We start from the raw sequence: 25,000 nt of genomic DNA on the forward strand, positions 1-25,000 counted from the left end.
GGACAAAGTCAATACGAAGAACTAATCTTGAGCATGTACTGTATGTACAGTACCCATGTGTGTGTGTGTGTGTGTGTGTGTGTGTGTGTGTGTGTGTGTGTGTGTGTGTGTGTGTGTGTGGGTGTGGGTGTGGGTGTGGGTGTGTGCAGTGCAGATGTGGGATGGCATGTGCATATCGTTACAGAAACCTCAGATCTCCATATTTCATAGATTAATGCTCTACTTCGTCATACTACAGTGTCACGCAAAAGTAGCAAAAATAGCCGATCTACAAGTACACCACGCGAGATTTATGTTTATTTTTTTTAGAAAGTATATCAATGAAACGTATTAATTAACAAGAGCTTGTGAATAAATAATAACTATGTACATAGGATCCATTGGAACACAGGCTAAAGCCATTACACAAATTTAACCAAATGGACCCATAATGTTTTACTGTAAAGCAGGGGTCTTAAACGTTTTCAGGCCAAGGACACCTTAGTTGAGAGAGAGATGAAGCAGGGACCCCCCACAACCTTTTCATAGATTACATATAGTTTAATCGTTTGACAGCACAATCATCAGTGTATTTTGGATTCATGTCAATTTGTGTTTTCAGATATTTAACCACTTGAACCGTCAATACTTATATACTTGACCTTTCACTCTGTACTTAGTGTGCTTTTTCCCCCTCTACACCAAAACTCTTTGCCAAAAATAGCCGATCTACAAGCTCACAACGCCTCGCAGCACGAGGCGTTGTGAGCTTGTAGATCAGCTATTTTTGGCTAAAGTTCTCAGAATATGGACGCTAGGGTTCAAGTGGTTAATAGAGAAAAAGGAGAAAAAAAGTTTCTATCACTCAAAGATTTGAAGGCCCCCCCTGTAGTAACTCTGAGGACCCCCTAGGGGTCCCGGAGCCCCTGTTGGAGACCCTTGCTGTAGTGTAGAGCATTGTGTGGTGACCACCCAGCGTCCAGTGTTTCTTACCAGACAGTCCAGCTGTGCCATGGGGCTCTTGCTGCCCGGCTGGCTGATGTCCCACACCTTGACGCAGCCCTTTCCTCCGGTGTAGACGTGGCGTGTAGACGTGCTGATGGTGACGGCACACACCACCTCTCCATGGCTCAGCGTGTGGATCTGACGGGCGTGCCGCGGGATGCCCGGGCCCAGCAGGGCGTCCGGAGGGAAGGGCACCGGCTGCATCTGCCCGTCTGCGCTCACATGGAAGGAGTAGGCCCTGGAGACAGTAAGGTAAAAGTATCAATACTGCAATGTAGAAATACTCCTGGTACATGTACAAGTCCGGAATTCAAAATTGTCTCGAGTAAACGTACAAACGTGTTGGTATCGGAATGTACTTAAAGTGCCGAAAGAATAAAGTACTGATTCTGCAGAAAGTTTAGTGTACAAATTGCATAAAAACTATTTTGAAAATAGCAGATCTACAAGCATTGCAAAACATTGTGAGCTTGTAGATCGGCTATTTTCAAATGGCCACTGTTTTGCAAAAATAATCAAAATCTACAAAGTAACTGGTGACTTTTGAAATAATGTTAGTAAAAGTATAAAATGTGCCTCCGAGATGTAGTGGAGAAGAAGTAAAATCACTGAAAACTGGAAATACTCCAGTAACGTAAAAATACCTCAAAATTGTACTTAAGTACAATACTTGAATAAATGTACTTAGTTACTTTATACCACTGGCTGGAGACGGGCACAAGAACAAAAGACAAGAATGGGGACGGGGGGGATAAATGAGAAATCAAGAGCAGCCACGGAGTGTGCATGAAGGTTGAGCTTTTTGTTATTTGAACTCGGCTTTCAGAAGCGAAAGAGAGATGACTCTTGAAAGATCTCCGCCAGTGCAGAAGGTCACGACAGATACTTTGAAAGGCAGAATGAATGAAAGATTAAGAGCGGCTGCTAAACACACACAATGACATGGAATGAATGGCCACCTGGGAGTGAATGTGTGTGTGTATGTTGGGGGGGTGATGGAAGATGAAATAAATGAAGTCATCAATCAATAAAAGAACAAAAGAGAAAGAAAGAGCCGCAGCTTAACGCATGTACTGTATATGCAATCATGACACACATGCATACACCCACCCCTACACACAGTCGCACACACTCACTAACAAAAGTAAAGATTGACAGCATAATGGCCTCGGAGCTCCAATAGTAATATTTGTCAAAAAATTTGGCAATTACTTCACTCACAATAGCCGAAGGTGGGAATGCACAATGGCAGATTGTATTACAAGGCAGAAAGTCGACGTGCCGTCGCTAATGGCAGATCAATACTGTAGTAGTGGGATGCCAAGGTTATTTTATGATTTCAAATTAGCAGTGAGAGAGGAATTGCTGGACTCAACAACAAGCCCATTCCACAGTGAACAAAAGCAAAGTGTGAGTTTACATAATGCACAGGAGACGAATTGATTGACACTTGCAGTGGTGGACATTTGCACTTGTGTTAAAGTATTTGAAAGTACATGCTTTCAGAAATACTTCGGTATTCAAAAGTACAAATTACAAAATAACATTTATTTTTAATTGAGTGCTTTTCCCGACTAAAGTCAGGATTTCAAACCCGGCCACGGATTGCTTTTCCAGATTAAAGTCTGAATATCACTTTTATATTAAATAACAGTAGCGCGCGGTCATTGAGACCGGCGGGTGAAAGAAAACTCAATCTCCCATGATCCTTTGGGAGATGACATCATCAGGATGTGAATATCCTCCGTTGGCTTCTATGCAATGCTCGGCAGTATATGGTTTTATCTCGGAATCTATCTCCAGATCGAGTCGAGAAACGCTTTTTTCCACCGGCCCGTATCTAAGCAACGGACAGCTGCGGTAACAATTTTTGGAGCTGTGTGAAGCACAGGCTCCCTATACGTGGCCGTGTGGGTCTGTCTGTGTGTCTGTCTGTGTGTGTGTGTGTCTGTATGTAGCCTGAACTTCCTAAACTTCGGCACGCTACTAGTCCCACAGTTTTGCCACAACACACTCGCGCCATATGTCAAATCGACCGGCTTACTCGGGAATCGTGGGCTAGTAACTTGCTAAGAGAAAGGTTCAATAGTTTAATTGATATTAATTTATTAGTGAATTAATTTTCCCCATTGACTTATAATGGGAATCGCAAAAACTCACATTCAATTATTTGTCTCTCGCAAACCATAGGGGCTAGAGTTTCAAGACTTGGAGAGGAGGTTCATAATGGTTTCAAGGATTAAATAAAAAATAATTGTGTCATTTGGCCGCATGGTGGCGCCATAACACCCCACTTTACGTTTTGGCCCGTAACTCTTGAACCGTAGGTCGGAAAATTAAAAATATTTTTTCCCTGGATTCCTTGGGTCATGACGCATCTCCCCATATAGGCCACGCCCATTTGCGCCATGATAGATTTTCCGCCATCTTGAATTTTCTCCAAAACACACTTTTTGCTCCTTTTCCTACATATTTTCTTCAAATGTCACAAAAATCGGTACACATGATCCACACACACACACACACACACATGATCCACACACACACACACACACACACACACACACACACACACACACACACACAGCTCCACTTCACACGGGTGTGATTTTTCTTTTCCGCGTGAAAGCAAACATGTTGATCGATATTACAACATGGTGAATTTCCACAACATGGACATGATCGTGGCTTCCGTGGGTCTTCAAAATAAGGTACAATCAATGGAAAAACCCCGGCAGAAGGTATCTAAATAATCAATCTATACTATAATTTTGCGAATGTCTGTCTGAGTGAGTGTCTGTCTGTATGAAACAGCGTTTCTCCTCGGTGGCTGGAGCAATTGATCTGAAATCGCATCACCATCAGCATATGAACACACCTGACATAACTGTGAAGCCCGTTTGTCACTTTCACAAATCGTATGCTGTATAATAGCATTTTTATGGTGTATCTATATCTATTTAGCCTACAGTACCTTTTGTGACCACACATGTTAAGGGAGGGGCGCTGTTGTTCAGGCCATGCACAATCACACACAAACCCACACACACACACACACACACACACGGGGGGGGGGGGGGGGTGTGTGTGTGTGTGTGCAGGCGGGCAGGCGGGCGGGCGGGCGGGGGGGGGGGGGGGGGGGGGGGGGTTAGCCATTAAACGAAACGGGTATTTCTTACATTGATGCTCCTACATATTATCATGCAAGCACCAGTTAAAGTTACTTTCCATCCCTCATATACTGTATGCACAGTGCACATCCCATAACCCACACACTGCACATCATTTTGGAGCTCATATCTTTGAACGGGTAAGGGCTAGTTATATATAAAGCATAGAAATGGGTAGATGTTTAATATCAATGCATGCACTGCTGTACTAGAATTTAAATATAAAATAATAGTGAAAATCTACAAGCTCAAAATGTGTTGCATAGTCATTCATGATGCATTGTGAGGTTGTAGATCTGCTATTTTCGCTATATTTGAAATAGGGCTTAAGTAGTTAATTCATAATGTACTTTTTTCCTTTCCTAGAGATGTGGAGTCAAAAGTACAATATTTGTCTTAGAAATGTAGTGGACTGAAAGTATTAAAAAATATAGAAAATACTGAAATAAAGCACACATTATCAAATAAATAACTTAAGCACTGTACTCAAGTAAATTGTACTTTGTTAATGTCCACCACTGGACACTTGCTAAATGCTGAAATACCTCCAGTGGCCATGCAGGGCTTTCAGCACTCAGACAGAGCTACATTCCCTGGATAGAGATATACACAAAATGCTAGGACAGAACATGCTAGCAGGGTACAAACCCATCCTCTGCTTGTACCGTAGTCTAGATTCCCTTCTAAGCCATGTATTTTTAGATTGTCAGTGAACCAAATTTAAACATCTATTTGTCATAATATATATCTATTTCTGTCAGCCTGTCATCATGCCAGCCATGTCAGCTTTCACACATTTCGACTGTCTGCGCTGTCAACAGACTATGAAATAGTGAGAATTAATGACATTGTAAGGTATGGGGAGGCAGCAACTTCATGACAGGCATAGAGACAGACTGTTGGCATTGCTGGCGAGTTAACAGGAACCCAGATGGCGTCTCCACTGGAGAAACGTAGGCTGCTTGGTTCTCAGACAGGGCAAGCGTAGTCTACAACATCAATAACTGACAGGATGCATACATTATGATGTGCCTTCATACGGTAATGAGATAATGGGGCTAAGAACTCACGGCTTGCCTCCGGAGGAGCCAGGCATCGATGAGGACAGCCCAGGAGCCCTGAGGTGAGACCGAGACTCGTATGCCACCTGGTGGGGACAATGACAGCTTGGATCGATGAGCAACTCCTCGAGAGGGACCGGCATCAAGATCACTCATACGAGATGTTTGTGGCAACATTCAATTCATTAAGATTTTCAGTGTGAAGAAGCATGGCCTCATTATAAGACTAAAGAACAGAAGATGGTATTCAGCAACAGAAATTGGATCTGAAATGATTCTGTTCTATTTGTTTCTGCTCTAATTAGGGTTATTATAGTTCACTAACGCAATAATGGAAATTGGAATTGGAAAAACATATTAGCTATAAAACTGAAACAAAAATAAAATGTGTGTTCAAAACTAACAAAAGCTAACTAGAATCATAGAGAAAATGTACTTGGTTTTAGTCTTTCTCATGAAAATAAAAGCTAATGGAAAAATGCTAAACCACAATAACCTTTGGCTCCAATGCAACGACAGAGACATGGAGTGAAGAGGAGAGGTGTGCTCACCATGGGGCTGCGGGTGTAGGCGCTGGCTGCTGCACTGATCTGGGGCGAGAGGGTCAGGGCCCCGCCGAAGCCTCCGGGACTGGCCAGTTCCCCATTCAGTCCTGCGTGGGACACCACCCCAAAATGAGACGGGTACGAACCAGAGGGCACAGACATGGGGCTGCGGAGAGCTGGTGGGAGGTGGGCAATGTGGTGGTGGTGGTGGGTGGGGGGGGGGGGGGGGGGTTGTACAGGAGAGGAGGCACAGAAAAAACACAAGCACAAACAGTCACTGAGGGCCAAACAGGAATGGGTCTAACATATATATTAACCACGTAAACCATAGTAAACAAAAGATTAGTTGACCCGGGTCAGCGTTGTTAATTGGTCCGCTCTTTTTTCCCAAATCTCTCTTCTCACAATGTGATGTGTTGTGAGCTTGTAGATTGGGTATTTTCGCTGAATGTTCGCCAACAGAATAGGGACTGTAGTGTTCATATGGTTAACTGAAGAAATCGAAAATATAAGCCTTAACTCATACCCTGCCAAAAGTTTCTATGATATGATAAGATATGATAAAAACGTCTTTAAAACGTCTTTTTCACTATGGACCTCCCTGCCAGACGTCTTCTGAACGTCTTTTTTTTTTAAATAATAAAAAAAAAAAAAAAAAAAAAATTGGATCTCCAACAGTGTACTAGGCATGATCGCGATCGCGAAATTGCATGTTTAACCCCCATACCAACCCCATCTTTCAAACATGGCAGCCATGTTTGTTTACATTTGAAGAAAACATAAGGGCTCCTTTCTCCTGAATGCCTGAAAATCCGCTTGGAAATCCAAGCGGATTTTTTTGTTTGAAAGCTGTGAAAAGCATGCACATGCATAGTGCATGATCTGTGCACGAATGTGTGCACCAGCGTGCACACTATTTTTTTAACCCTTTGTTGGCGAACCGGCAATATAAGAGGTCATCCCACTTTAAAGCTATACTGTGTAAGTTCAACTAGTGGTCAGTAGCGGTATTGCTTTTTTCGGCCGTTTTTCGGCCGGAGTCGTCGCGGACCACCGCCGCGGACCACCGGAGCGGCACCGCAAACCACCCCTCCACGGATAGTAATCCGTGGAGGGGTAGAACGCATGGTAGAACGTAATTTTCTGGCCAGGATTTGTGGATTAAGAGGTTAAAATCCTTCACCATGGTAAACACTGTAGCCAAGCGGAGGCGCTTCCTGGAGACCAGAGCAGATAAGCTGTGATTGGCCCCGGTAGTGTACCATGTGTGCATGATCGGCGATGTGATTGGGCAACGTATACACAACGTATACAGATGATGCAGATTACGTCATTTTGGCGCGAAATCCGGTCCACGGCCAGGATCATAGAAAACATATAAAGAGAAGCCTTCAGAAGCTGAAAATAACGGAGTGGGTGTTCTAAAACTTTAGCGATTTAACAGTTAGGACAATTTTAAGATTTGTTTTATAAAAAAAGTTACATGGTACAACTTTAAATATGGCACCGACTGAGTTAATAAGGGCTTTGCCACTCTGTTGTGAATGCAGGTGGAATTTGCCATTCTGTGCGCAACAGAACCAACTATATCAGTAACACAGAATAAGACATTAGCAATTATGGTATCACAGAAAATGGCAAATATAGCAAATATCTTTGTCAACCCAACCAACCCTGTACTGTACATTCACAACAGAGCTGTGCATCTTGCCCAGTTGTTCCACTGCAGCACTGCTTCAGTCAGCATTGTGACCGCTACATTCATCTATGGACCATGTGTTCCGTGAGGTCCTCTTCAAAAACCTAATGAGAGTAATGCCAAGTCGAGAGAAGAATCAGTCAAGCCTGCCTGCCACCTTCCAGATGTTCAACACCTGCAGGATGATAATTGACTGCACAAGCACAAAAATAGCTGCTCTTCATCAAATGGATGAACAGAAGCAGACCTACTCTGCATACCGATGGATGCACTCTTTCAAGATGTTATTGGGAGTTGCGCCAAATGCCATTATTCGGTATTGTAGCAAGCTGTTCCAAGGTTCAGATGATGATATGGCCATAGTGCAAGAGTCCGGCATCCTAAATCACTACAGAAATGTAACGCTTTTTTTCTCCATTGTGTCAGAGGGAGTTTCAACATTCCACCCTTCCTAAATAAATACAGGAAAGTTCAAACAAAGAAAGATACAGTAAGAAATAGGATCCACACGGGGCGCGTTAACACATGTTCAAACGACTTCACGATCCTCAGCCTCATTCCATCTATCGGTGGATTCTACACCATTCCAAGCATCCACCCCCAGCATGGTGGGCCCATGCTGTTCCCCCATCCATCCAGTCCCCAGGTCCAATCAGTCCCCTGAACCGCAGTGACCAGAGAGCAGCAGCAAGATGGAGATGGAGGCAGCATGCTGGGGCCCTGCTGTCCCCTGGTCCAAGCTAGTGTCCATAATACACTGACCCTGTGTTCCATGCTGTCTCCTGGTCCAAGCCAGTGTCCATAATACACTGACCCTGTGTTCCGCTCCCGGCGGGCTGCCTGCTGGGCCCATGCTGTCCCCTGATCCACTGCGCCAGAGACTCAGACAGCTAGATGCAGGTGGCATGCTGGGAACCATGCTGTCCCCCCATCCTATCCTGTGTCCGTTCCACTGACCCACAGCCACCACACAGAGACGGCCTCACTTCCCTTAACTTGCAAAGATCTTTATGAGAAGGGTAGCTCTCCACCGCACCGACGTCGGCGGCAGTAAGCGTTGGAAATCGCCTGTTGAATCGGCGGTGGGGGACTTGTGGGGGAGCGTTGACCGTCAGGTAGAAGTACAAGTATCAAAAGTAAAAGTATTAAAGACCTTTTCATGGTACAAAGAAACAAAACAGCCAGAAATGCTTTGTACTTCTCTCTACTTTCAGAATAATGCAGCTAAGTTTCAAATAGTTCAGCTGTTTTTTCAAGGTAGCTTGACAAAAGCACTACATTTCAGTGTCAGTATCAACATAAAAGAGCACAACAAATTAGTTTTGAATGGCACATGGCATCCATTCATACAGTAGCCATTTCTGCGTTTTTGCCCATTACACCAAAGAAAGAATTCTCCTTCTACATCCATTAGCTAGTTTTGAGTGGATTTTGTCCATCTTCCAGATCTCCATCCACAGTATGATTCATTTGTCCCTAATAGTGTCCTGGGCTGAATGTTCTAACTATCCACTATGTGCTCTTATCAGCTGGATGTTAACAAAAAAGATTTTTTTTTAACACTTCGCCTCCAATTCTCTTTTCACAAAGCTCACTTCCATGCCAGGGACCCGTGCACAGAACATACTGAAATATCTACTTCCCATTTTCTCAATATCCAAATCAAAGCCTGTGTATTATAAAGGACTGGCACAGAAATGATCCTTACAGACATCAGAAGGCATTAATACAGTATGAAACAGGCCCTAATAAGTTACCATAATGGACATAATATGTCTATTGTTGTGTCCTACAATAGCACACACAACACACGGTTAAACAGTTAAGCACAAACACGGTCTTGTGGCCCCTGATTTCAGGTCATTTTGCAATTGTGTCCCCCTGCCTATTCTAGTTGACCCCTGGTATAGGCCATCACACATGTCCTACCAGGCAAATGATATGTATCCCATGCACGGAATCTGTACATTGGAACTATATCACACTAGGATGCCAGGTCAACAATGACCTGGTATCTGCCTACATAACCTGCTATCTAAATGTTATGTCACACAAACACACAGACCCTCTTACTGTATAGATGTCAGTGTGAAAACGTACCGTAGTTCAAACCGGTGTCTTTGTGCCACCATATAACCTCCCACCTCAAACACTAACCAAGGATCACATGGCTGCGTCTTCCTTTTCATCCTGCCCATACTGTCTCTCTCTGACCCATGACTTCTATTTGAATGAAAAACGAAGCGCTTGTATCTCGCGGTGTGTTTTTCCATTATTGTTCTGTGAAGATTCCTCTCTAAGCTCTCACCCAAGGGCGAGAGGAATTAGGCACAATAATATTACTGTGTGACACAGAAACGAGCAGTTCTCGGAGAATATAGAACAGCTCCTTATTCACACAGTTACTACCCATTAATAGGGTTTCAACTCAACAAAAACGTCTCAGATTTCCCCCCAGTAGTTGTGATATCCACAGCTACCTCATACTCCCTACCCCCGAGTTCAGTGTTAACAGCCCTGAGGTCTCACCCAGGGGATCCGCACCAGAGGCAGCTTTGCTGACCAGGCGAAGGCAGGAGGTGCTGGGGCCAGGGGCTCCCGGAGCTCCAGGGGTAAGGGCCTCCCGGTGGGATGGGGAAGGGGTTCCAGACTTGGACAGCGGAGACTGGGACTTGTCCATCTGCAGGGAGGATCAAAGTGAGGGAGATGAGTCATGCGCTACAGCAGTGGTTCCAAAACCTTTCCCAAAAGACAGATTAGACGTTTGCCAGGGATCCACACTAATGAAAAGAGCATATCTACAAGCGTGCAACGCGTTGCTTCGTGCCATGTTGCAAGCTTTTGGATCAGCTAGTTTCACTACTTACATACTACATAATTATAATATTTTATTTATTGAATTTCTTAAATGTGTTTGTTTGAATTCCTATTTGTTTTTGTTTTTTTCTAAAAATGATTTTCATCTTTTGAAACATATATTTTATTTTTTGTAGGAAAAGAAAATGGTACCCAACCCACTGTTTGGGAAACAGTGCGCTACAGTATCTCTATGAAGTGAGACACCCACATGGAACCCCTCCAATGACTCACCCGGCCTCCTTTCTCCAAGGCAGGTTTCTACAGTACATACATACTGTAGTGTACAGACTCACCCCCTTTGCGTTAAAACATAAATAGTAGTTACTTCTTCAGACCCTGCCACTTGGTTAATGGTTCTACTGTACGCGTGATGGGTTCAGAGAGTTTTCCTGTTCAAAGAAGACTGTGGGTGTAATGGTAAGAAATAACAAGGAAGGTGACCCAACCCGACTGTATGCAGTGAAATGAAGCACAATTTTCTCTTTGGGCAACAACAAAGGCGAGGTAATTGGCCTGGGTTTCTTGGCACAGTAAAAACACAAAGAACATAAAACATTATGTAGTAGCAGGTTACCATAAAGGACGTTTACGCTATAGCTGCACTGCCTGCAGAGTACAGTAGTCCCTGGATGATAAAGAAGGGTTATAACAACACCAGGGATAAATGACCTTCCCTACAAAGCTTTCTCTCCAGGCCTTCCTACGGTACAGTACAGTACCTGTGCAGGGTCCTTGGCCTTTCCGGGGGTCGGACTGCGGGGGTTGGGAGAAGAGGCTGAGTCTCCGGCGCCCGGGGAGCCAGGGAGCTCTTTCCTCAGGGTGGGGGCCCGGTCCAGGCCGTTTCCATGGGGGGAGTGAGGGGGGCTGCCAGCGGGCGAGTTGGGCTCCTATAACAAACACAGAGAAATACAGGGGGAAAACATTGTGTCAAAGAAGTGCACCCAGAGTACGAGATGATACACAGTCAAATACTCAGTGTTAATTCAACTCTGCGAGTGTACATATCGGTACACTCTCCGAGTTACAAATGGAGAAATTATGTCATAGGCTGTGTGATCAGTGTTGTAACTAGTACATTTACTTAAGTACTGTACTGTGTGTAAGATTTTGAAGTATTTGTACTTTACTTGAGTATTTCCAATGTCCAATACTTTTACTTCTACTCCACTACATCTCGGATCCAAATATTGTACTTTTACTCCACAACAATTATTTGAAAACTTTAGTTACTAGTTACTTTGCAGATATAAATTATAATATTATAAAACATACACAAACCACTTTAGCCCCTATTTTATACCTTGGCTATTTGAAAATAGCCGATCTACAAGCTCACAACGTGTCGTGATGAGCTTGTAGATCTGCTATTTTCAAACATGTTGTACTTTTTACTTTTATTACTTTAAGTACATTTTAATGCCAACACTTTCATACTTTTACTCAAGTACATTTTGAATTCTGGACTTTTACTTGTAACGGAGTACATCTACATTGCAGTATTGATACTTTTAATCAAGTAAAGAATGTGAGTACTTTTTACACCTCCGGTCAAAGGAGTGCCCAGAGTACGAGATGATACTGTACACAGCAGTGTTAATTTGCGAGTGTACATATCGGTACACTCTCCGAGTTACAAATGGAGAAATTATGTCATAGGCTGTGTGATGTACAGCCAACTTGCTAGCGATGCTATCAGGTTCTCTTCATGCGTGCCAGGTCAGCTTCATAAAGTCATTATTTATGAGCACAGTCGAGACAGCCAAATTATGTCCAATATAAACATCATACTAGGCAAAGAAAAATACAGCGCTGATGCTTTGATTCGGTTCACTGGTGATCAAAAGTTTACACGGACTGGGTGTGACTCGGTGAGCCCTACTGGCAGCTAGCATATTTTTGTTGTGTTGTTTTTGATTAGCCCTTCTATCCCTAGTTTGTCTACTGTACACAGCAAAGCTACCGAGTGTTCATTTTACCCTGAGAGTGTAAAAGTGAAGTGGACCCAGATTCTTTTAGTGTACTTTAAGTGTGACCTCATTGCAGCCAACGTTCTAGATTTATATTTCTTTGCTGCGGTGTCTGCTTCTCAATAAAAAATACTGTCCACAAAAAAGAAGAAGAAATAAATAACATAGGAAAACCTTAGTTCTTTGAAGATAATATATATATATATATATATATATATATATATATAAACAAATCTTTGAATTACCTTTTAAAGGGAATCTGCCATATTTGGCCACTTGAAACACAAGTACAGACAGTGTGCGACACCATCGTACAAATTTAAACAAGAGATTGTAGTGAGCCAATGAAGTAACATACAGAAGGAAAATCTCAGTTGCTTGAGGAAATCTATATAAAAATATTAACTTGCAAGTCACAATATTGTCGGTTTGCAACAGTTAAAATAATTGATTAAATCAATTATGTAAAAATATATTGACAATCAATAGTTTTATAAAATAATCGACCAACAATCTATCCCTATTTTAAGCATGTCATTATAGGCAATACGTTTCCAAAATTAAAAAAATATATACATATACAGTATATATATAATCAAATAGTGAAAATAGCCTGGCTACAAGGTCACAACAACACGTCACATCACAACATGTTGTTACAACTTTTATCTTTTTCAATATTTCAATATTTTGACACACTGAAGTAAAAACACAGTTGAAATATAAAAAATAAATACAAACACCTAAAGGGCTCTATTTTGATTGTCTTAAGTACCAGCTCTTATGCCTTAACTTAAGACCTGTTTGGCTGTTTTGAGTGGCAGAACAGCATGAGCTATACCTGCCACGCCTCCAGGTCTTAAGTTAAGGCATACTGTAAGGGCTGGTACAGTACTTAAGACAATCAAAATAGAGCCCAAGGTGTTGAATAACATGCTGCTTCCTGATTATTTGATTAATCACAAAAAGTAAATCGCTAGAATAATTAATTGCATCCCTGGTCTGTCTGTACATTGTAAAGGGAATTTGCTATATTTCGAGATTTCAAACACTGGACACTGTGCAGCCCTGGCCCCTGGAGATAGTATAGTGTGCTTTCATCAATACATCCACCTCCACTGTTCCCTCCCCAGATGTGTGCCTTCATCACTACATCCACTTCTACTGTTCCCTCCCCCAGAACGCCATAGTGCTGGAGTAAGCACTTCTCACTGGGCCTGTGTGATCAGCACACACACATGAACAAGCACACCGTCGCTGTCGTGTAGAAAAAACCTTGTATGTCCAAAACTGTTGCTATTCAGGATTCCAATTTAAAAAATATAGCAAAAATGACCCCATCTACAAGCTGGAAACACGTCGCCAATGCCATGAGACAAAAATTCAAATATAGAGATAAGAGGTTTCTGCCCGACAGCAATGAAACCCAAACTCATTAACCACATGCCCACACGCACGCACGCACACACACACACACACACACACGCGCACACACACACACACACACACACACACACACACACACACATGCACACAAATACTACCACCAGAGACCTTCCCTTCTTTTTTCCTACCATTACACACATTTGTCACTTTTTCCCCCCACTCCCATTATACCAGAATCCAAATCACACAAGAGACCGGTTCCGCTTTCGTGTGCAATATCAAAATACAGAGGGCTTAAATAAAACATATTTCGGTACACCGCATGAAGTATTTAAGGAAGTAAAATATTCCAGGGGCAAAAATGGCTTTGCATATATTAAATAAAGCTCACTGCAGTTATCTAATGAGGGTGAGGGAGAGGGAGAGGGAGGAAGAGGAGAAGAAGGAGTGAGTCAGAGAAAAGGGCCCCCCCCCCAAAAAAAAGAACAACAAAAGAGGGAGAGACAACCAAGAGAAACATTGCAAGGGAATCGCAGAAGAAACAATCAAGTTGGAATAAGAGATAGCTAAAGCCAGTGCGCGTGTGTGTGTGTGTGTGTGTGTGTGTGTGTGTGTGTGTGTGTGTGTGTGTGTGTGTGTGTGTGTGTGTGTGCACGTGCACGTACGTGGGAGTGACATGGCTCGCTAGGAGACAACACAAACAGCGGTGTGTGAAAATGAGCTTACATAAGAATGCTTCCCATTTACAAGGTGTCTGCTGCAGCAGGCGCGCTGGCTTGCTACCTACTAAAGTGTTTCATGTTTCCCAACACCGGGGGCGTGCACGCACTCTCACACACACACACACACACGCACACACGCACACGCACACACACACACACACACACACACACACACACACACACACACACACACACACACACACACCCCCACTCTCTCTCTCAACAGGCACAAGGACACGCAATCTAATGCAACCCTGTCTCAGACAGATAGAGAAACTGATCGAGAGATAGCCACACGCCATCACAAGACACGCCCAAACAACTACATGCATTACACATGGAGCACACATTACGCACACGCCACATTCATTAACTGTACACGCAGGGTTACACAAGGGACAAGTGGAACGACCGACACACTCTCCAACTAGCTAACGTGGAGCAGATTCACTAGTGTAACTTCCAAATGATAAACACTGCCAGACAGACAGGGTTAGCGTGAGGACAGAGAACGGATCCAGGCTGCGTCGGGTCCTTCTAGTACGCATTTCAGCCGGCGCTGCAGCTCCGGCTAATGTGGGACTCGTGCTTTATTGATGTGTGGGCTGCAGCGTGGTGTCAGAGTGCGGCGCGTGGATAAAGACTGCTAGTCATTTGTGGCTTAGCCCTACGACGTCAACGATACTTTCTGTGACAAAGACGAACAACTTTTTGCACGACAACGTGGCTGCGCGGTAATATGTGGGTTTGCGAGATGTCAGAGTTATATTCTGTGGTAGGGTTGTACAACTCTTGGTGGTACAGTATGTGGGCTGGTCTGAAGTCAGAGACATATGCTTTATGACAGGGACATATAATGCTTACATAATGACATGGTAGCGCAGTCATGTCTGGGCGAGGCTGGAGTCGGGAGGTATTTTCTGTGACAGCGGGACGCGCAGCTCTAATAAGCCGTTGGTTAAAGAACATCATTATTTTCTAGGTCAGGGGTTTTCAAACTTTTTGTGCCCAAGGCACGCCGAAGGGCACGTCAAAATCTCAAGGCACACCTGTATTCATAGTGGAAATAGTGTGCTCTTTTTGAAAGATTGTGGAGAAAAGAAAAAAAAAAAGCCTGAATTACATGCCCAAAATAGGGGTGCCAGATTGAAACTGGTGAAATGTTTCAATCTTTTTCAGGGTAAAGAATGTGGCTCTCCACTGGGAAAAGAGTGCTGATATATTAAATAAAATAAATCTTAACATTCAATTTGTATAATTGCATGTGTGCGGCTGTCGCAAAATCTCAAGGCACACCTAGACGTGTCTGCTCTGCACACCGGTTTGGAAACCACTGTTCAAGGGGATGTACTGGTGTGCAGTAATTTTTTGAATGACACAGTTTACGCAAATACTTATCAGTAGAACAAACTGTACATGGTACATAAAGGATGGAGAAATGGTCAACTCACCTCGTTAGAGACGTCCACCACCAGGTTGTCTTCACTCTTGTCTCCATCGCTGTCCTGAGAGACAGAGAGGACACGGTCAGTAGGACTGAGACAGAGAGGACACGGTCAGTAGGACTGAGACAGAGAGGACACGGTCAGTAGGACTCCAAGACGTCATCCAACAAATCAATTTGATCCATTTTAAAATTGTGCAAGTGTGATACAATGTTAACACAAAATGAATGATGTAACATCAATTTAATTGATCGTAAAATAAAATCTATTGGATTTTTTCTTGTTGATATAAAGGAAAAGTGAGAGAAGAAAATGATTGATTAATCAAGAAATGAATCAACAGAATAGAATAACTGCTAAGAAGATGATGGATAGTTGTACTGAAGGACTGTATTATTTATACAGTAGGTGCACCGTGCACACACTCGTACAATACACTGTTGTAAACATGCACACCCAGGCACACAAACAAGACAGATTGATAAATCAATATCAGCTCCTACACTTTGCTTCCTTTTGCCTCTGAATAGATCATACAACATCTAGGACAGACAGAGATGCAGGCCCTCACATGCACACACACACACACACACGCGCGCACACACACACACACACACACACACACACACACACACACACACACACACACACACACACACACACACACACACACACACACACACACACACTATATTCTATTTTCTGTTGCGTGATATCGCCACACAACAAAGTATTTAATTGGGGAAACTCTAATCTTAAAGGAGTAGTTCACCCCAAAAATGATGGGATGGGGAGCATTGGGTCTCCATCCGGAATCAATGGAGGTAAATTTTTGTGTTTGTTTTAGGAATGCGACAAATACAAAAAAAATATTATTGAACTCAAGTCTCCATGGCGTGAATAATCGATAGGAAAAAAAAGTCATTTTGGGCCTCAGTCTTTTCCTGATTGTAAGCCTAACGGAATATAGATTTATTTTACCCATAAAACAACCATTTCTCTTGTGAGGACCAAAGACCAAGGGAAAATCACAATGTCTATGTCCCAAATTATACAATTCTTTGGAGACATTTGGTCCTCATAAGTACTCACAAGTATAGTAATAAAAGAGTGCACACGCACGCACACGCACGCACGCACGCGCGCTCGCACGCACGCACGCACGCACGCACGCACGCAGGCACGCACGCACGCACGCACGCACGCACGCACGCACGCACACACACACACACACACACACACACACACACACACACACACACACACACACACACACACACACACACACAGAGTCTTTGGCCACCCTCTCAGCTCTTAGCTATATCACTGCTGTCTCTCCTCTCCATGTTCCTCTTGCTTGGAACAGGGGTGACAGCGATGGCACTTAGTCACCATGGCAACAGTGCTTTGATGTGATCATGGCCTGATATTCCTATTGACATCAGCATGACATCACTTCCTAATTATAACGGAGTCAAAACCATTACTACACCAAGAGTATGGAAGCACACAGAGGAGGGGGGGGGGGGGAGAGAGAGAGAGACAGAGAGACAAAGAGAGAGAGATTTAACACCAGAAATGACCTCCCCCACCTAAGTCCTAACTGATGATGACTATTATGTTATTGTCTTTAAATATCTCAATGAATTGAATACACAGGACCACAATGGAAACAAGACCTTAGGGCTTTTTGTGCCTTTTAGCACCACTGTATAATCGTACCACTGTACTATTTGCAAACTGTTAATAACGTATTCAATCAATCAGAGAGAGAGAGAGAGAGAGAGAAAGAGAGAGGGAGAGAAAGTGAAAATGGGGAATGAGTGTGTTGATATACAGTAGTGGATTTCAAGGTCTCCCCTTTACTCTGACAGTATACAAATGGAACCAAATGGACCTGTTAGGGTCCATTTGGTTCCATTTGTATACAGTTAGAGTTACAGGCTTGTATGGGTTTAGACCCCCATAAAGGAACCCACAGAGGCCCTGGAATCCACTTTGAGGAGCACTGGTCCTGGGTATAGCAGACTAAAGTATTTAGGACATTAAATCCATCCAGTCTGTTCTAGCTGCATGTAGACTAATAGAGGGGAACATTGAACGTTGCATCGTGTCAATCTGATTCAGCTGAAGGCGGGCTCACACTGTGACAGACAGGCCCCGAATGTCAATCAATGGTCCAGACTGCAAACAGACAGCCATCTTATTCATTACAGCTATCTGCTTTGGCCATCTCTCCTCACGTTACAATGTTCCCTGACTCGGCGGCGGCGCACATCTCCATTAGGGGTGCAAACATGTAGGCTAGCCAGGTAAATGAGTACTTAAACGTGTACAAAAAAGCTTTTATCAAAAAAAAAAGTATATATATATTTCTATTTTTTCTATTATTTGAGTGGTGCTCCTGGAAGAAGCTAGGCTCCAAAATCTGGCTTTGTCCGGGCCCCAAAAAGTTTGTTGTACGCCCAGTGTCACATTGGCCAAGCTTTGCGTGACGCTTAAGGAAATTAACTAGCACTGCTCACTTCACAATAGGTTCTCATATCATTTCATGGTTCTGGATACATTCTTTTGCTATGTCTCACAGTGGGGGATATTAAATAAACATAGTGTAAGCCTATACCATTACGCAGTCACAGGGGCACCGCAAGGGGGGAAACACTGAATGATTCAAAGGGCCAAGCTCTAGACAAAGGCCCTGCAACACGCCAGAGATATTGCGCTAAAATACTGGCACTTACCCCTTTTTTTCAGATCCATATTGTGTAAATGTACTTTCTAAAATAGCTCAGCTCATGGTGCATGAAGAACTGAAGCTGAACTGAAATCTATGATGCCATACGTGCCATGTGTACGTGGTGTCATACTGTACAATGTCACACAAATGTGCACACATAAACACACAGCTATACACACACAACCGTACATAGGAGTGGGGTGGGAGGGACTCCTTGTCGTCACAGCGCCTCCTCTTGGCCTCAGCACCTCCCTGTGAGGAGGAGTAACCTCCAGATGGACCCTGGCGGTCCTCAGCCGGCTGGCTGTCTGTCGACGACACCGACTTACTCTGGGGAGAGACACATGCGCACACACCCACACCCACGCACACACACACACACGCGCGCGCGCGCACACACACACACACACACACACACACACACACACACGCACACACAGATAAACATAAAACACAGCTGATGTCAGCAGGAGAAAAGCCATAAAGCAACACATACCGTACAGGACACACAACAAACACACACTAACACTCACGAAACAGAAATAACAGTCATGCACGACAGGAGACATGAGCACAGGTCAAGAAGACCTGCACACAAGCGCACCAGACAACCATCTAAACGTAATTAGCAGCACTCCCCCCATGACACAGCAGCCGCCCCATAAAATATGACCCTCATTATCGCCCTATAAAGCTGTGCAGGGATATTTACAATACAGCCTCTAGCGCAGGGTATTCTCGACACCTGTGGGCCAGGGCCTATACTATACTGGTGGGCCGTGGGGATGTTGCAAGTTGAATGTTGCTAAGATTTGAATGAGAATAGAACATTTATGTCAAAAAAGATTTCATGGTATTAATAGTATATAACTTCGTTTTCAGTGTGATACCGATAAATAGGAACTTAACTCATTCACTACCATTGATACAACAAGATTTTTATTTCATGTCACATTTTGTCGTTACATATACTGGTATGTTATATAAACAGGGTATAAAGCTTGTTGAAACAACTAGCAGCAATCTTTTGCGGTCGCTTTGGGACAAATAGCATCTTTTTTTTGTCAAAACGATTTTAAATAGTATACAAAAAAAAGAACTTTAAAATGTGTTTAAAGGTAGCAGATCTGTTTATATGTGCAGTAGGTCTAGACTAGAGGTCACTCAATGGTTTGTAGTCCTTAGGGTGGTTGTATTCCATTCGCTATCCTTCTTTTATTGCAACAGTTCACAAATCTTGCTGCTTGCCGATTTCCAAGTGGGTCCTGATCCAGAACATTTTGAGAGTCACTGGTCCAGCACTCAGCAGATCAAAACACTGGTTAGCAGGTCAGTAAGGACCGCATCCTATTATCTGTCCCCCTGCGTGGACGGACAAGAACAGAGAGGTTCTCACACGCCCACCACCAGACAGACAGGAAGCCCAGTGGACTGACAGGAAGGAGAGCAGGACAGAGACACAGGAGGGCCCAAAGGCGCACAATGAACCTCAGTGCGGCTTGACAAACTTCCCTCTCTTCTTTCTTCTCCTCTCCCCTGCTTTATCTTCTCCTCTCTCTCTCAACTTCCTCTCGCTGCCCTTTTCTTCCCCTCCGTTTAAAATTCCAAAACGCTTTAGAGGCAAGGCTTTATAACAAATGGCGATTGATTTGCATCCCTCCTCTGCCTTCTCTCTCTCTCTCTCTCTCCCTACTCTTTCTCTTGCTCGCTCCTTTATTCCGTAACGTTAGCACAAAGCAGAACTCTTGAGAGAAATATTTGGCCGGTGTTTAAACATCAGCAATGTGTCTTGCAATTAAATTATGTTAACAGTTTCAGTGGGGATAGAGGAAGGGAGTAATAGCTCTCGTAGTCTTAAATCATTTTCAGTTTGCAATAAAGTCAATACAAAGACCTTTTTTTTAACAACCATTCCTCTTTACAACCTCCTTTGTTCATTTTTTTCCCTATAATCGTTCCCTGTCTGTCTCTCTCTCTGTCTGTCTGTCTCTCGCTTTCTCTGTCTTTCTTTCTGTTATCGCCAGTCATTTTGATGAAGGCCAGCTGTCTGCAGCAACTGTGAGGGAATGTTAACACAACTTTTCAGTTTGCAGCCACAGTGAACTGGCCTAGCCGTAGCCATGGACTTAAACTGAATTCAAATAAATTATGTATTTATTTATTTTCATGGCACAATGTCAATTGCCATTCACTTACATATTATTATCTTATTATCATACTTATCTTATTACTTTTCAAAGTGCTTCAAAAACAATGTTTTAAGCAAGTCCTTGTTGGCAGAAAGAAGTTCTATGCCACCCAGCACTTGATATAGTGTAAGTCATCATTCAAGACTGGTAAAGCTGTTCACTGGGGGCTTTCAAGGTCAATATAACAGAGCCTATAGCATAGAGCACACATAAAGAATTGAGCCCAGCATCTTGTTGTAAGGAATGTTAGCATCATATGAAAAAGAATCACAAATTCTCAGCACAAATGCTCTACATGAAAGATATGCTTTGAACCAATATTGCTCAACCATCCAGCATTTGCCGAAGATCAATGCTTTCAAACACTGCACTCAAAAAATGATCTAAAACAACACAGCATTCCCATAGCATAATGCTTTCCGTCCCTGTAAGAAGTGCTGTCTGCTCTGTGACCTACTGTATAGTAAGATCACATAATGTAGAAAGTTCTCAAATATGTTGTTTTCGGTCATAAAATCAAGTTGTTTTGGAATGACCTTTTTTAGATTCTTTGACAAAAATGGTAATTATGCCATAGAGGCCTGTAATCCTGGCATCCATGGAATCTAGTGATTTGTTCAAGCGAGGTTTAACCACTCAAGCCTGATTTATACTTTGTCATACGTCAAAGTAAAAATTTTACGGGGGAAATAGCCGAACACTAAACCAATAGGCGAAAAATTGTTTTTTTTTACTTAGTGAGAACTTCAGCATTAACAATAACATCATATAAAATGGCTGAGCTGTAACCGTTCCTTAGAATAATTACAGAAAGCCTATCACTCAGTTCATTTTTAAAGGGCAACTGCAGCATTGCCTTATAACTCAACATAATTAAACAAAATGTCATAAGATTATGCAAAGTCAACCTCACATGAATGGTCATAACCAGAATGTATTTGACCACTTAATCCGGATTTATACTTTGGTGGTGTCGCACAGCGAAAATAGCTGATCTACATTTGCTGTGCGACATCTGTATTCGATGAGTATAAATTAAGCAGATAGGCCTATAGCTATTTTGTTGCCACCACATAATGAAACTTCCCCCCAGATCAGCCCCCTAGATCCAAACAGAGAAGCACACGACAGTGATGTCTGGAATCATGATGAAATATATTTTCCACTTTCTGTCTATTTTACTTCATTAATTATTGGTCGGGAGAAGTAGTGCCTCTAAATATTCATGATCTTACTTGAAATAGGCATTCGTCACAAAGCTTAAAAGCCACTTATATGAATGTGTTTTCCAAGACGGAAGGTTAAGAACTGCTGCTCTAGTTTTTGCCTAAAAATGTTCATATGTGCAAGGAGCTACTGAACTCCTAGACTTAGATAGCAGATATCTAAGTTAACGTATGCTTCGTTTTGACTCTCCATTTCTGCATTACCAGTACCTCAGGATCATTTGATTTATTTGCATACACCAGGGTAAAAGTGGTTAAGCCAAATTAGCCAAAAGCTGTTTATTGGCATTTTCGTAGCGGGCTATGAACTCTGCATTTGCTATTCGCAGTCCTGTGTAGGCTACAGGATCCGGTTGCATCCCGTAGCCCGAACATGTGGAGTATGGAGTATGGACTAGTGATGAATGAATGCTCAGTTGATCTACCGTTGCCTTGTATTGTTACGTTTCGTTGAAGTCAGTGAAACGTCCAGAGAGTATAGATGTGATGCACATGAAAAACCCTTGGGATGCTGAAGGTTAGCAGCGAGATGACACTGTGGCTGTCTTGGAGCTGGACTACAATACATGTGGCTGTGAGCCAGGAAAACACTGCTTTCCCTTTTTTCTAGCGGGCCTCTTTACAGCGTTTCTCCATTTCCCTCTGTTTATCACTGTCATGCAAACACACACACACACACACACACACATGCACACACACGCACACAAAGAGGCAAGTGGATGTACAATACTTGTACACACTGATGTATGCACGTACATGAACCCAGAAGTACGCATAGGGGTACAGAGTGCGTCAAGACTTTACAGTATATAAAGCATGCACACGCTGACACACACGGTTACTTACCCTACTAGGTGCTCCCTCTGGGATGGGGCAGAACAGGGAAGAAGCGATAGGTAGAGAGAGAGAGAAGGGGGCGGTGGTGGAGGTGGGTGACAGAGAGAAAGTTTGACGTCAGTTCCGATAATAATAACCGTTACCCAGCCAGCCAAGGTCAGGCTGAAGTACGACTGCTCCTCTCTCTAATAAAGATACAGACCCGCTTTTGTGCATGATCCCAGTCTGCCCGCCCCGCCCCGCCACCACCCCTCTCTCTCTCACTCTGCTCTCTGTTCCCCCACTTCTCTCTCACCTCTGCTCTCTCCACTCCGTCTCACCTCTCTCTTTCTCTCTGTTCTTTCTGTTCCTCTATTAGACAAAGCTCTCCGTCTTCCTCTGTGTTCTCTTTCAACACTCATCTATCTCCCCATTCATTCTCTCTCTCTCTCTCTCGTGAGAATGGATGAGAGACGCGCACACGTGCAGACACGCGTGCATGTGCACACACGCACGTACAGTGGTGTCTATTTGTGTGCTCATGCAAGGGCTGATACCATTAATTGTATCGTTGCTGTCTGGCAGAAACCTTGCAACTCCATATTTCAACTTTATATATATATCGTCGTTGTCGGGTGGAAACCTTGTATGTACAAAACCGTTGGTTTTGTATGTATCGTTTAAAAAATTATTTAAACTAGTGAAAACAGCCGATCTACAAGCACACAACGTCTCGCACCGCAAGGCGTTGTATGCTTGTAGATCTGCTGTTTTCACTACTTGTGTGTATGATGAAGCAGGGCTTTATTTGCAAAAAAACTGAAACTTGAAGATATGAGGTTTCTGCCCGACAGTGACGATATATTATTTTGTAAATGAATGCCTTACTACTTCATCAAGAGTGTCACACAGAACTATATAAAAATGGTTTTAAAATAATAATAAAAAAGACGTACAAGCTTTTCACCCGACAGCAACGATATATATATGTATGGACTGATCTCTCTGTTTCTTATTCTCTGCTTTATCTTATCTCTCTCACTCTATTTCCAGCTCCAGTCTCTCTTTTTTAAATGAAACGGCCTCTTGGCCTGATGCCTGAGAGAGAGAGAGAGAGCGGAGATAAGATATTCTATGGGGGTGAATGCGAGTTCACAGGCAGAGACATATTTCTCATATGCATTTGCTCCGTCACTCTGACTCTACATCTGTCGACACAATGACAGGAACCTAAACAAAGGAGTTCAAATTCAGTCCAAAACCTAACGGTCTAAGGAAATTATGTACATAATTCAACCCTTTAAAGATTAGCACCTTCTCCCACAAGAGATGGTCTAGTTGATGTGTGCATTTCGCTTTGCCTGAAAACAATCTCTTTCACTTTCATTTGGTGTCACAGCTACTGTCTGACAGTTTTGCCGCCATCCGTGAAAAGGAATTTTGGCAAATTTTGACTTGTGATTTAAAACCGTACACAGTGAATAAACACCTGTGTCAGTCTTTTATGACGTCTGTCATCAATATGTCAGATTACCTTATGACGAATGTCTAGGTTTCAACCAATCAAAGCCCCTTAGACTTCCATTATGAAGTTTAAGTTGAACATTAAAAAAAACTATTAAACATATGTGACAAAAAAAGAGGAGGTACTTTTGTGGACTACTGGCAGTGTAAGAAATCAGCCCAGCAGTGTGTGGGATTAGATTTGGACACACAGACACACACATAGTTCAAACCTCTTATAGATTGCTACACTACTGCAAAACCACACGGTAAACAAGTTTCCAGTGTTGAAAACCTGAATGCTCCCTTTCAAGAGAGTTTTGTGGCGTGGCTCTGTACGAGACTAACCATCCAGGAGAGTGTCTGACTGTGTGTGTGTGTGTGTGTGTGTGTGTGTGTGTGTGTGTGTGTGTGCGTGCGTGCGTGCGTGCGTGCGTGCGTGAGTGCGTGCGTGCGTGCGTGCGTGCGTGCGTGCGTGCGTGCGTGCGTGCGTGCGTGCGTGCGTGTGTGTGTGTGTGCGTGCGTGTGCATCGATGACACTGAACTACTGGGGAAGTATCTTCATGCATTGTTTTCACATTCTGCTTTTTTTAATATATATTTTTAAAATGTTCCAATTTTATAATGGAACTAAACTGCGGTGTGAACAGGCTGAAACCTAACTAACATTATAGACAGTCTACATAAAGTC

At 43.1% G+C, this 25,000-nt stretch overlaps 1 protein-coding gene across 1 annotated transcript in view; it reads right to left on the bottom strand.

Annotated features, from left to right (window-relative positions):
* tle2b (TLE family member 2, transcriptional corepressor b) overlaps positions 1-25,000 on the bottom strand; it is a 118,648-nt gene that overhangs the window by 8,765 nt on the left and 84,883 nt on the right. Inside the window, exons 8-15 of the mRNA XM_080723089.1 lie at positions 22,837-22,853; positions 18,765-18,905; positions 15,845-15,898; positions 11,038-11,205; positions 9,989-10,139; positions 5,767-5,936; positions 5,225-5,301; positions 973-1,222 (exon numbers count right to left, since the gene is read on the bottom strand). Of these exons, the coding sequence (XP_080579215.1) occupies positions 973-1,222; positions 5,225-5,301; positions 5,767-5,936; positions 9,989-10,139; positions 11,038-11,205; positions 15,845-15,898; positions 18,765-18,905; positions 22,837-22,853 (1,028 nt within the window). The remainder of the gene's footprint in view (positions 1-972; positions 1,223-5,224; positions 5,302-5,766; positions 5,937-9,988; positions 10,140-11,037; positions 11,206-15,844; positions 15,899-18,764; positions 18,906-22,836; positions 22,854-25,000) is intronic.

Source organism: Nannobrachium achirus (genome assembly GCF_963921795.1).
Source record: "Nannobrachium achirus genome assembly, chromosome: 1".
Taxonomy (NCBI): domain Eukaryota; kingdom Metazoa; phylum Chordata; class Actinopteri; order Myctophiformes; family Myctophidae; genus Nannobrachium; species Nannobrachium achirus.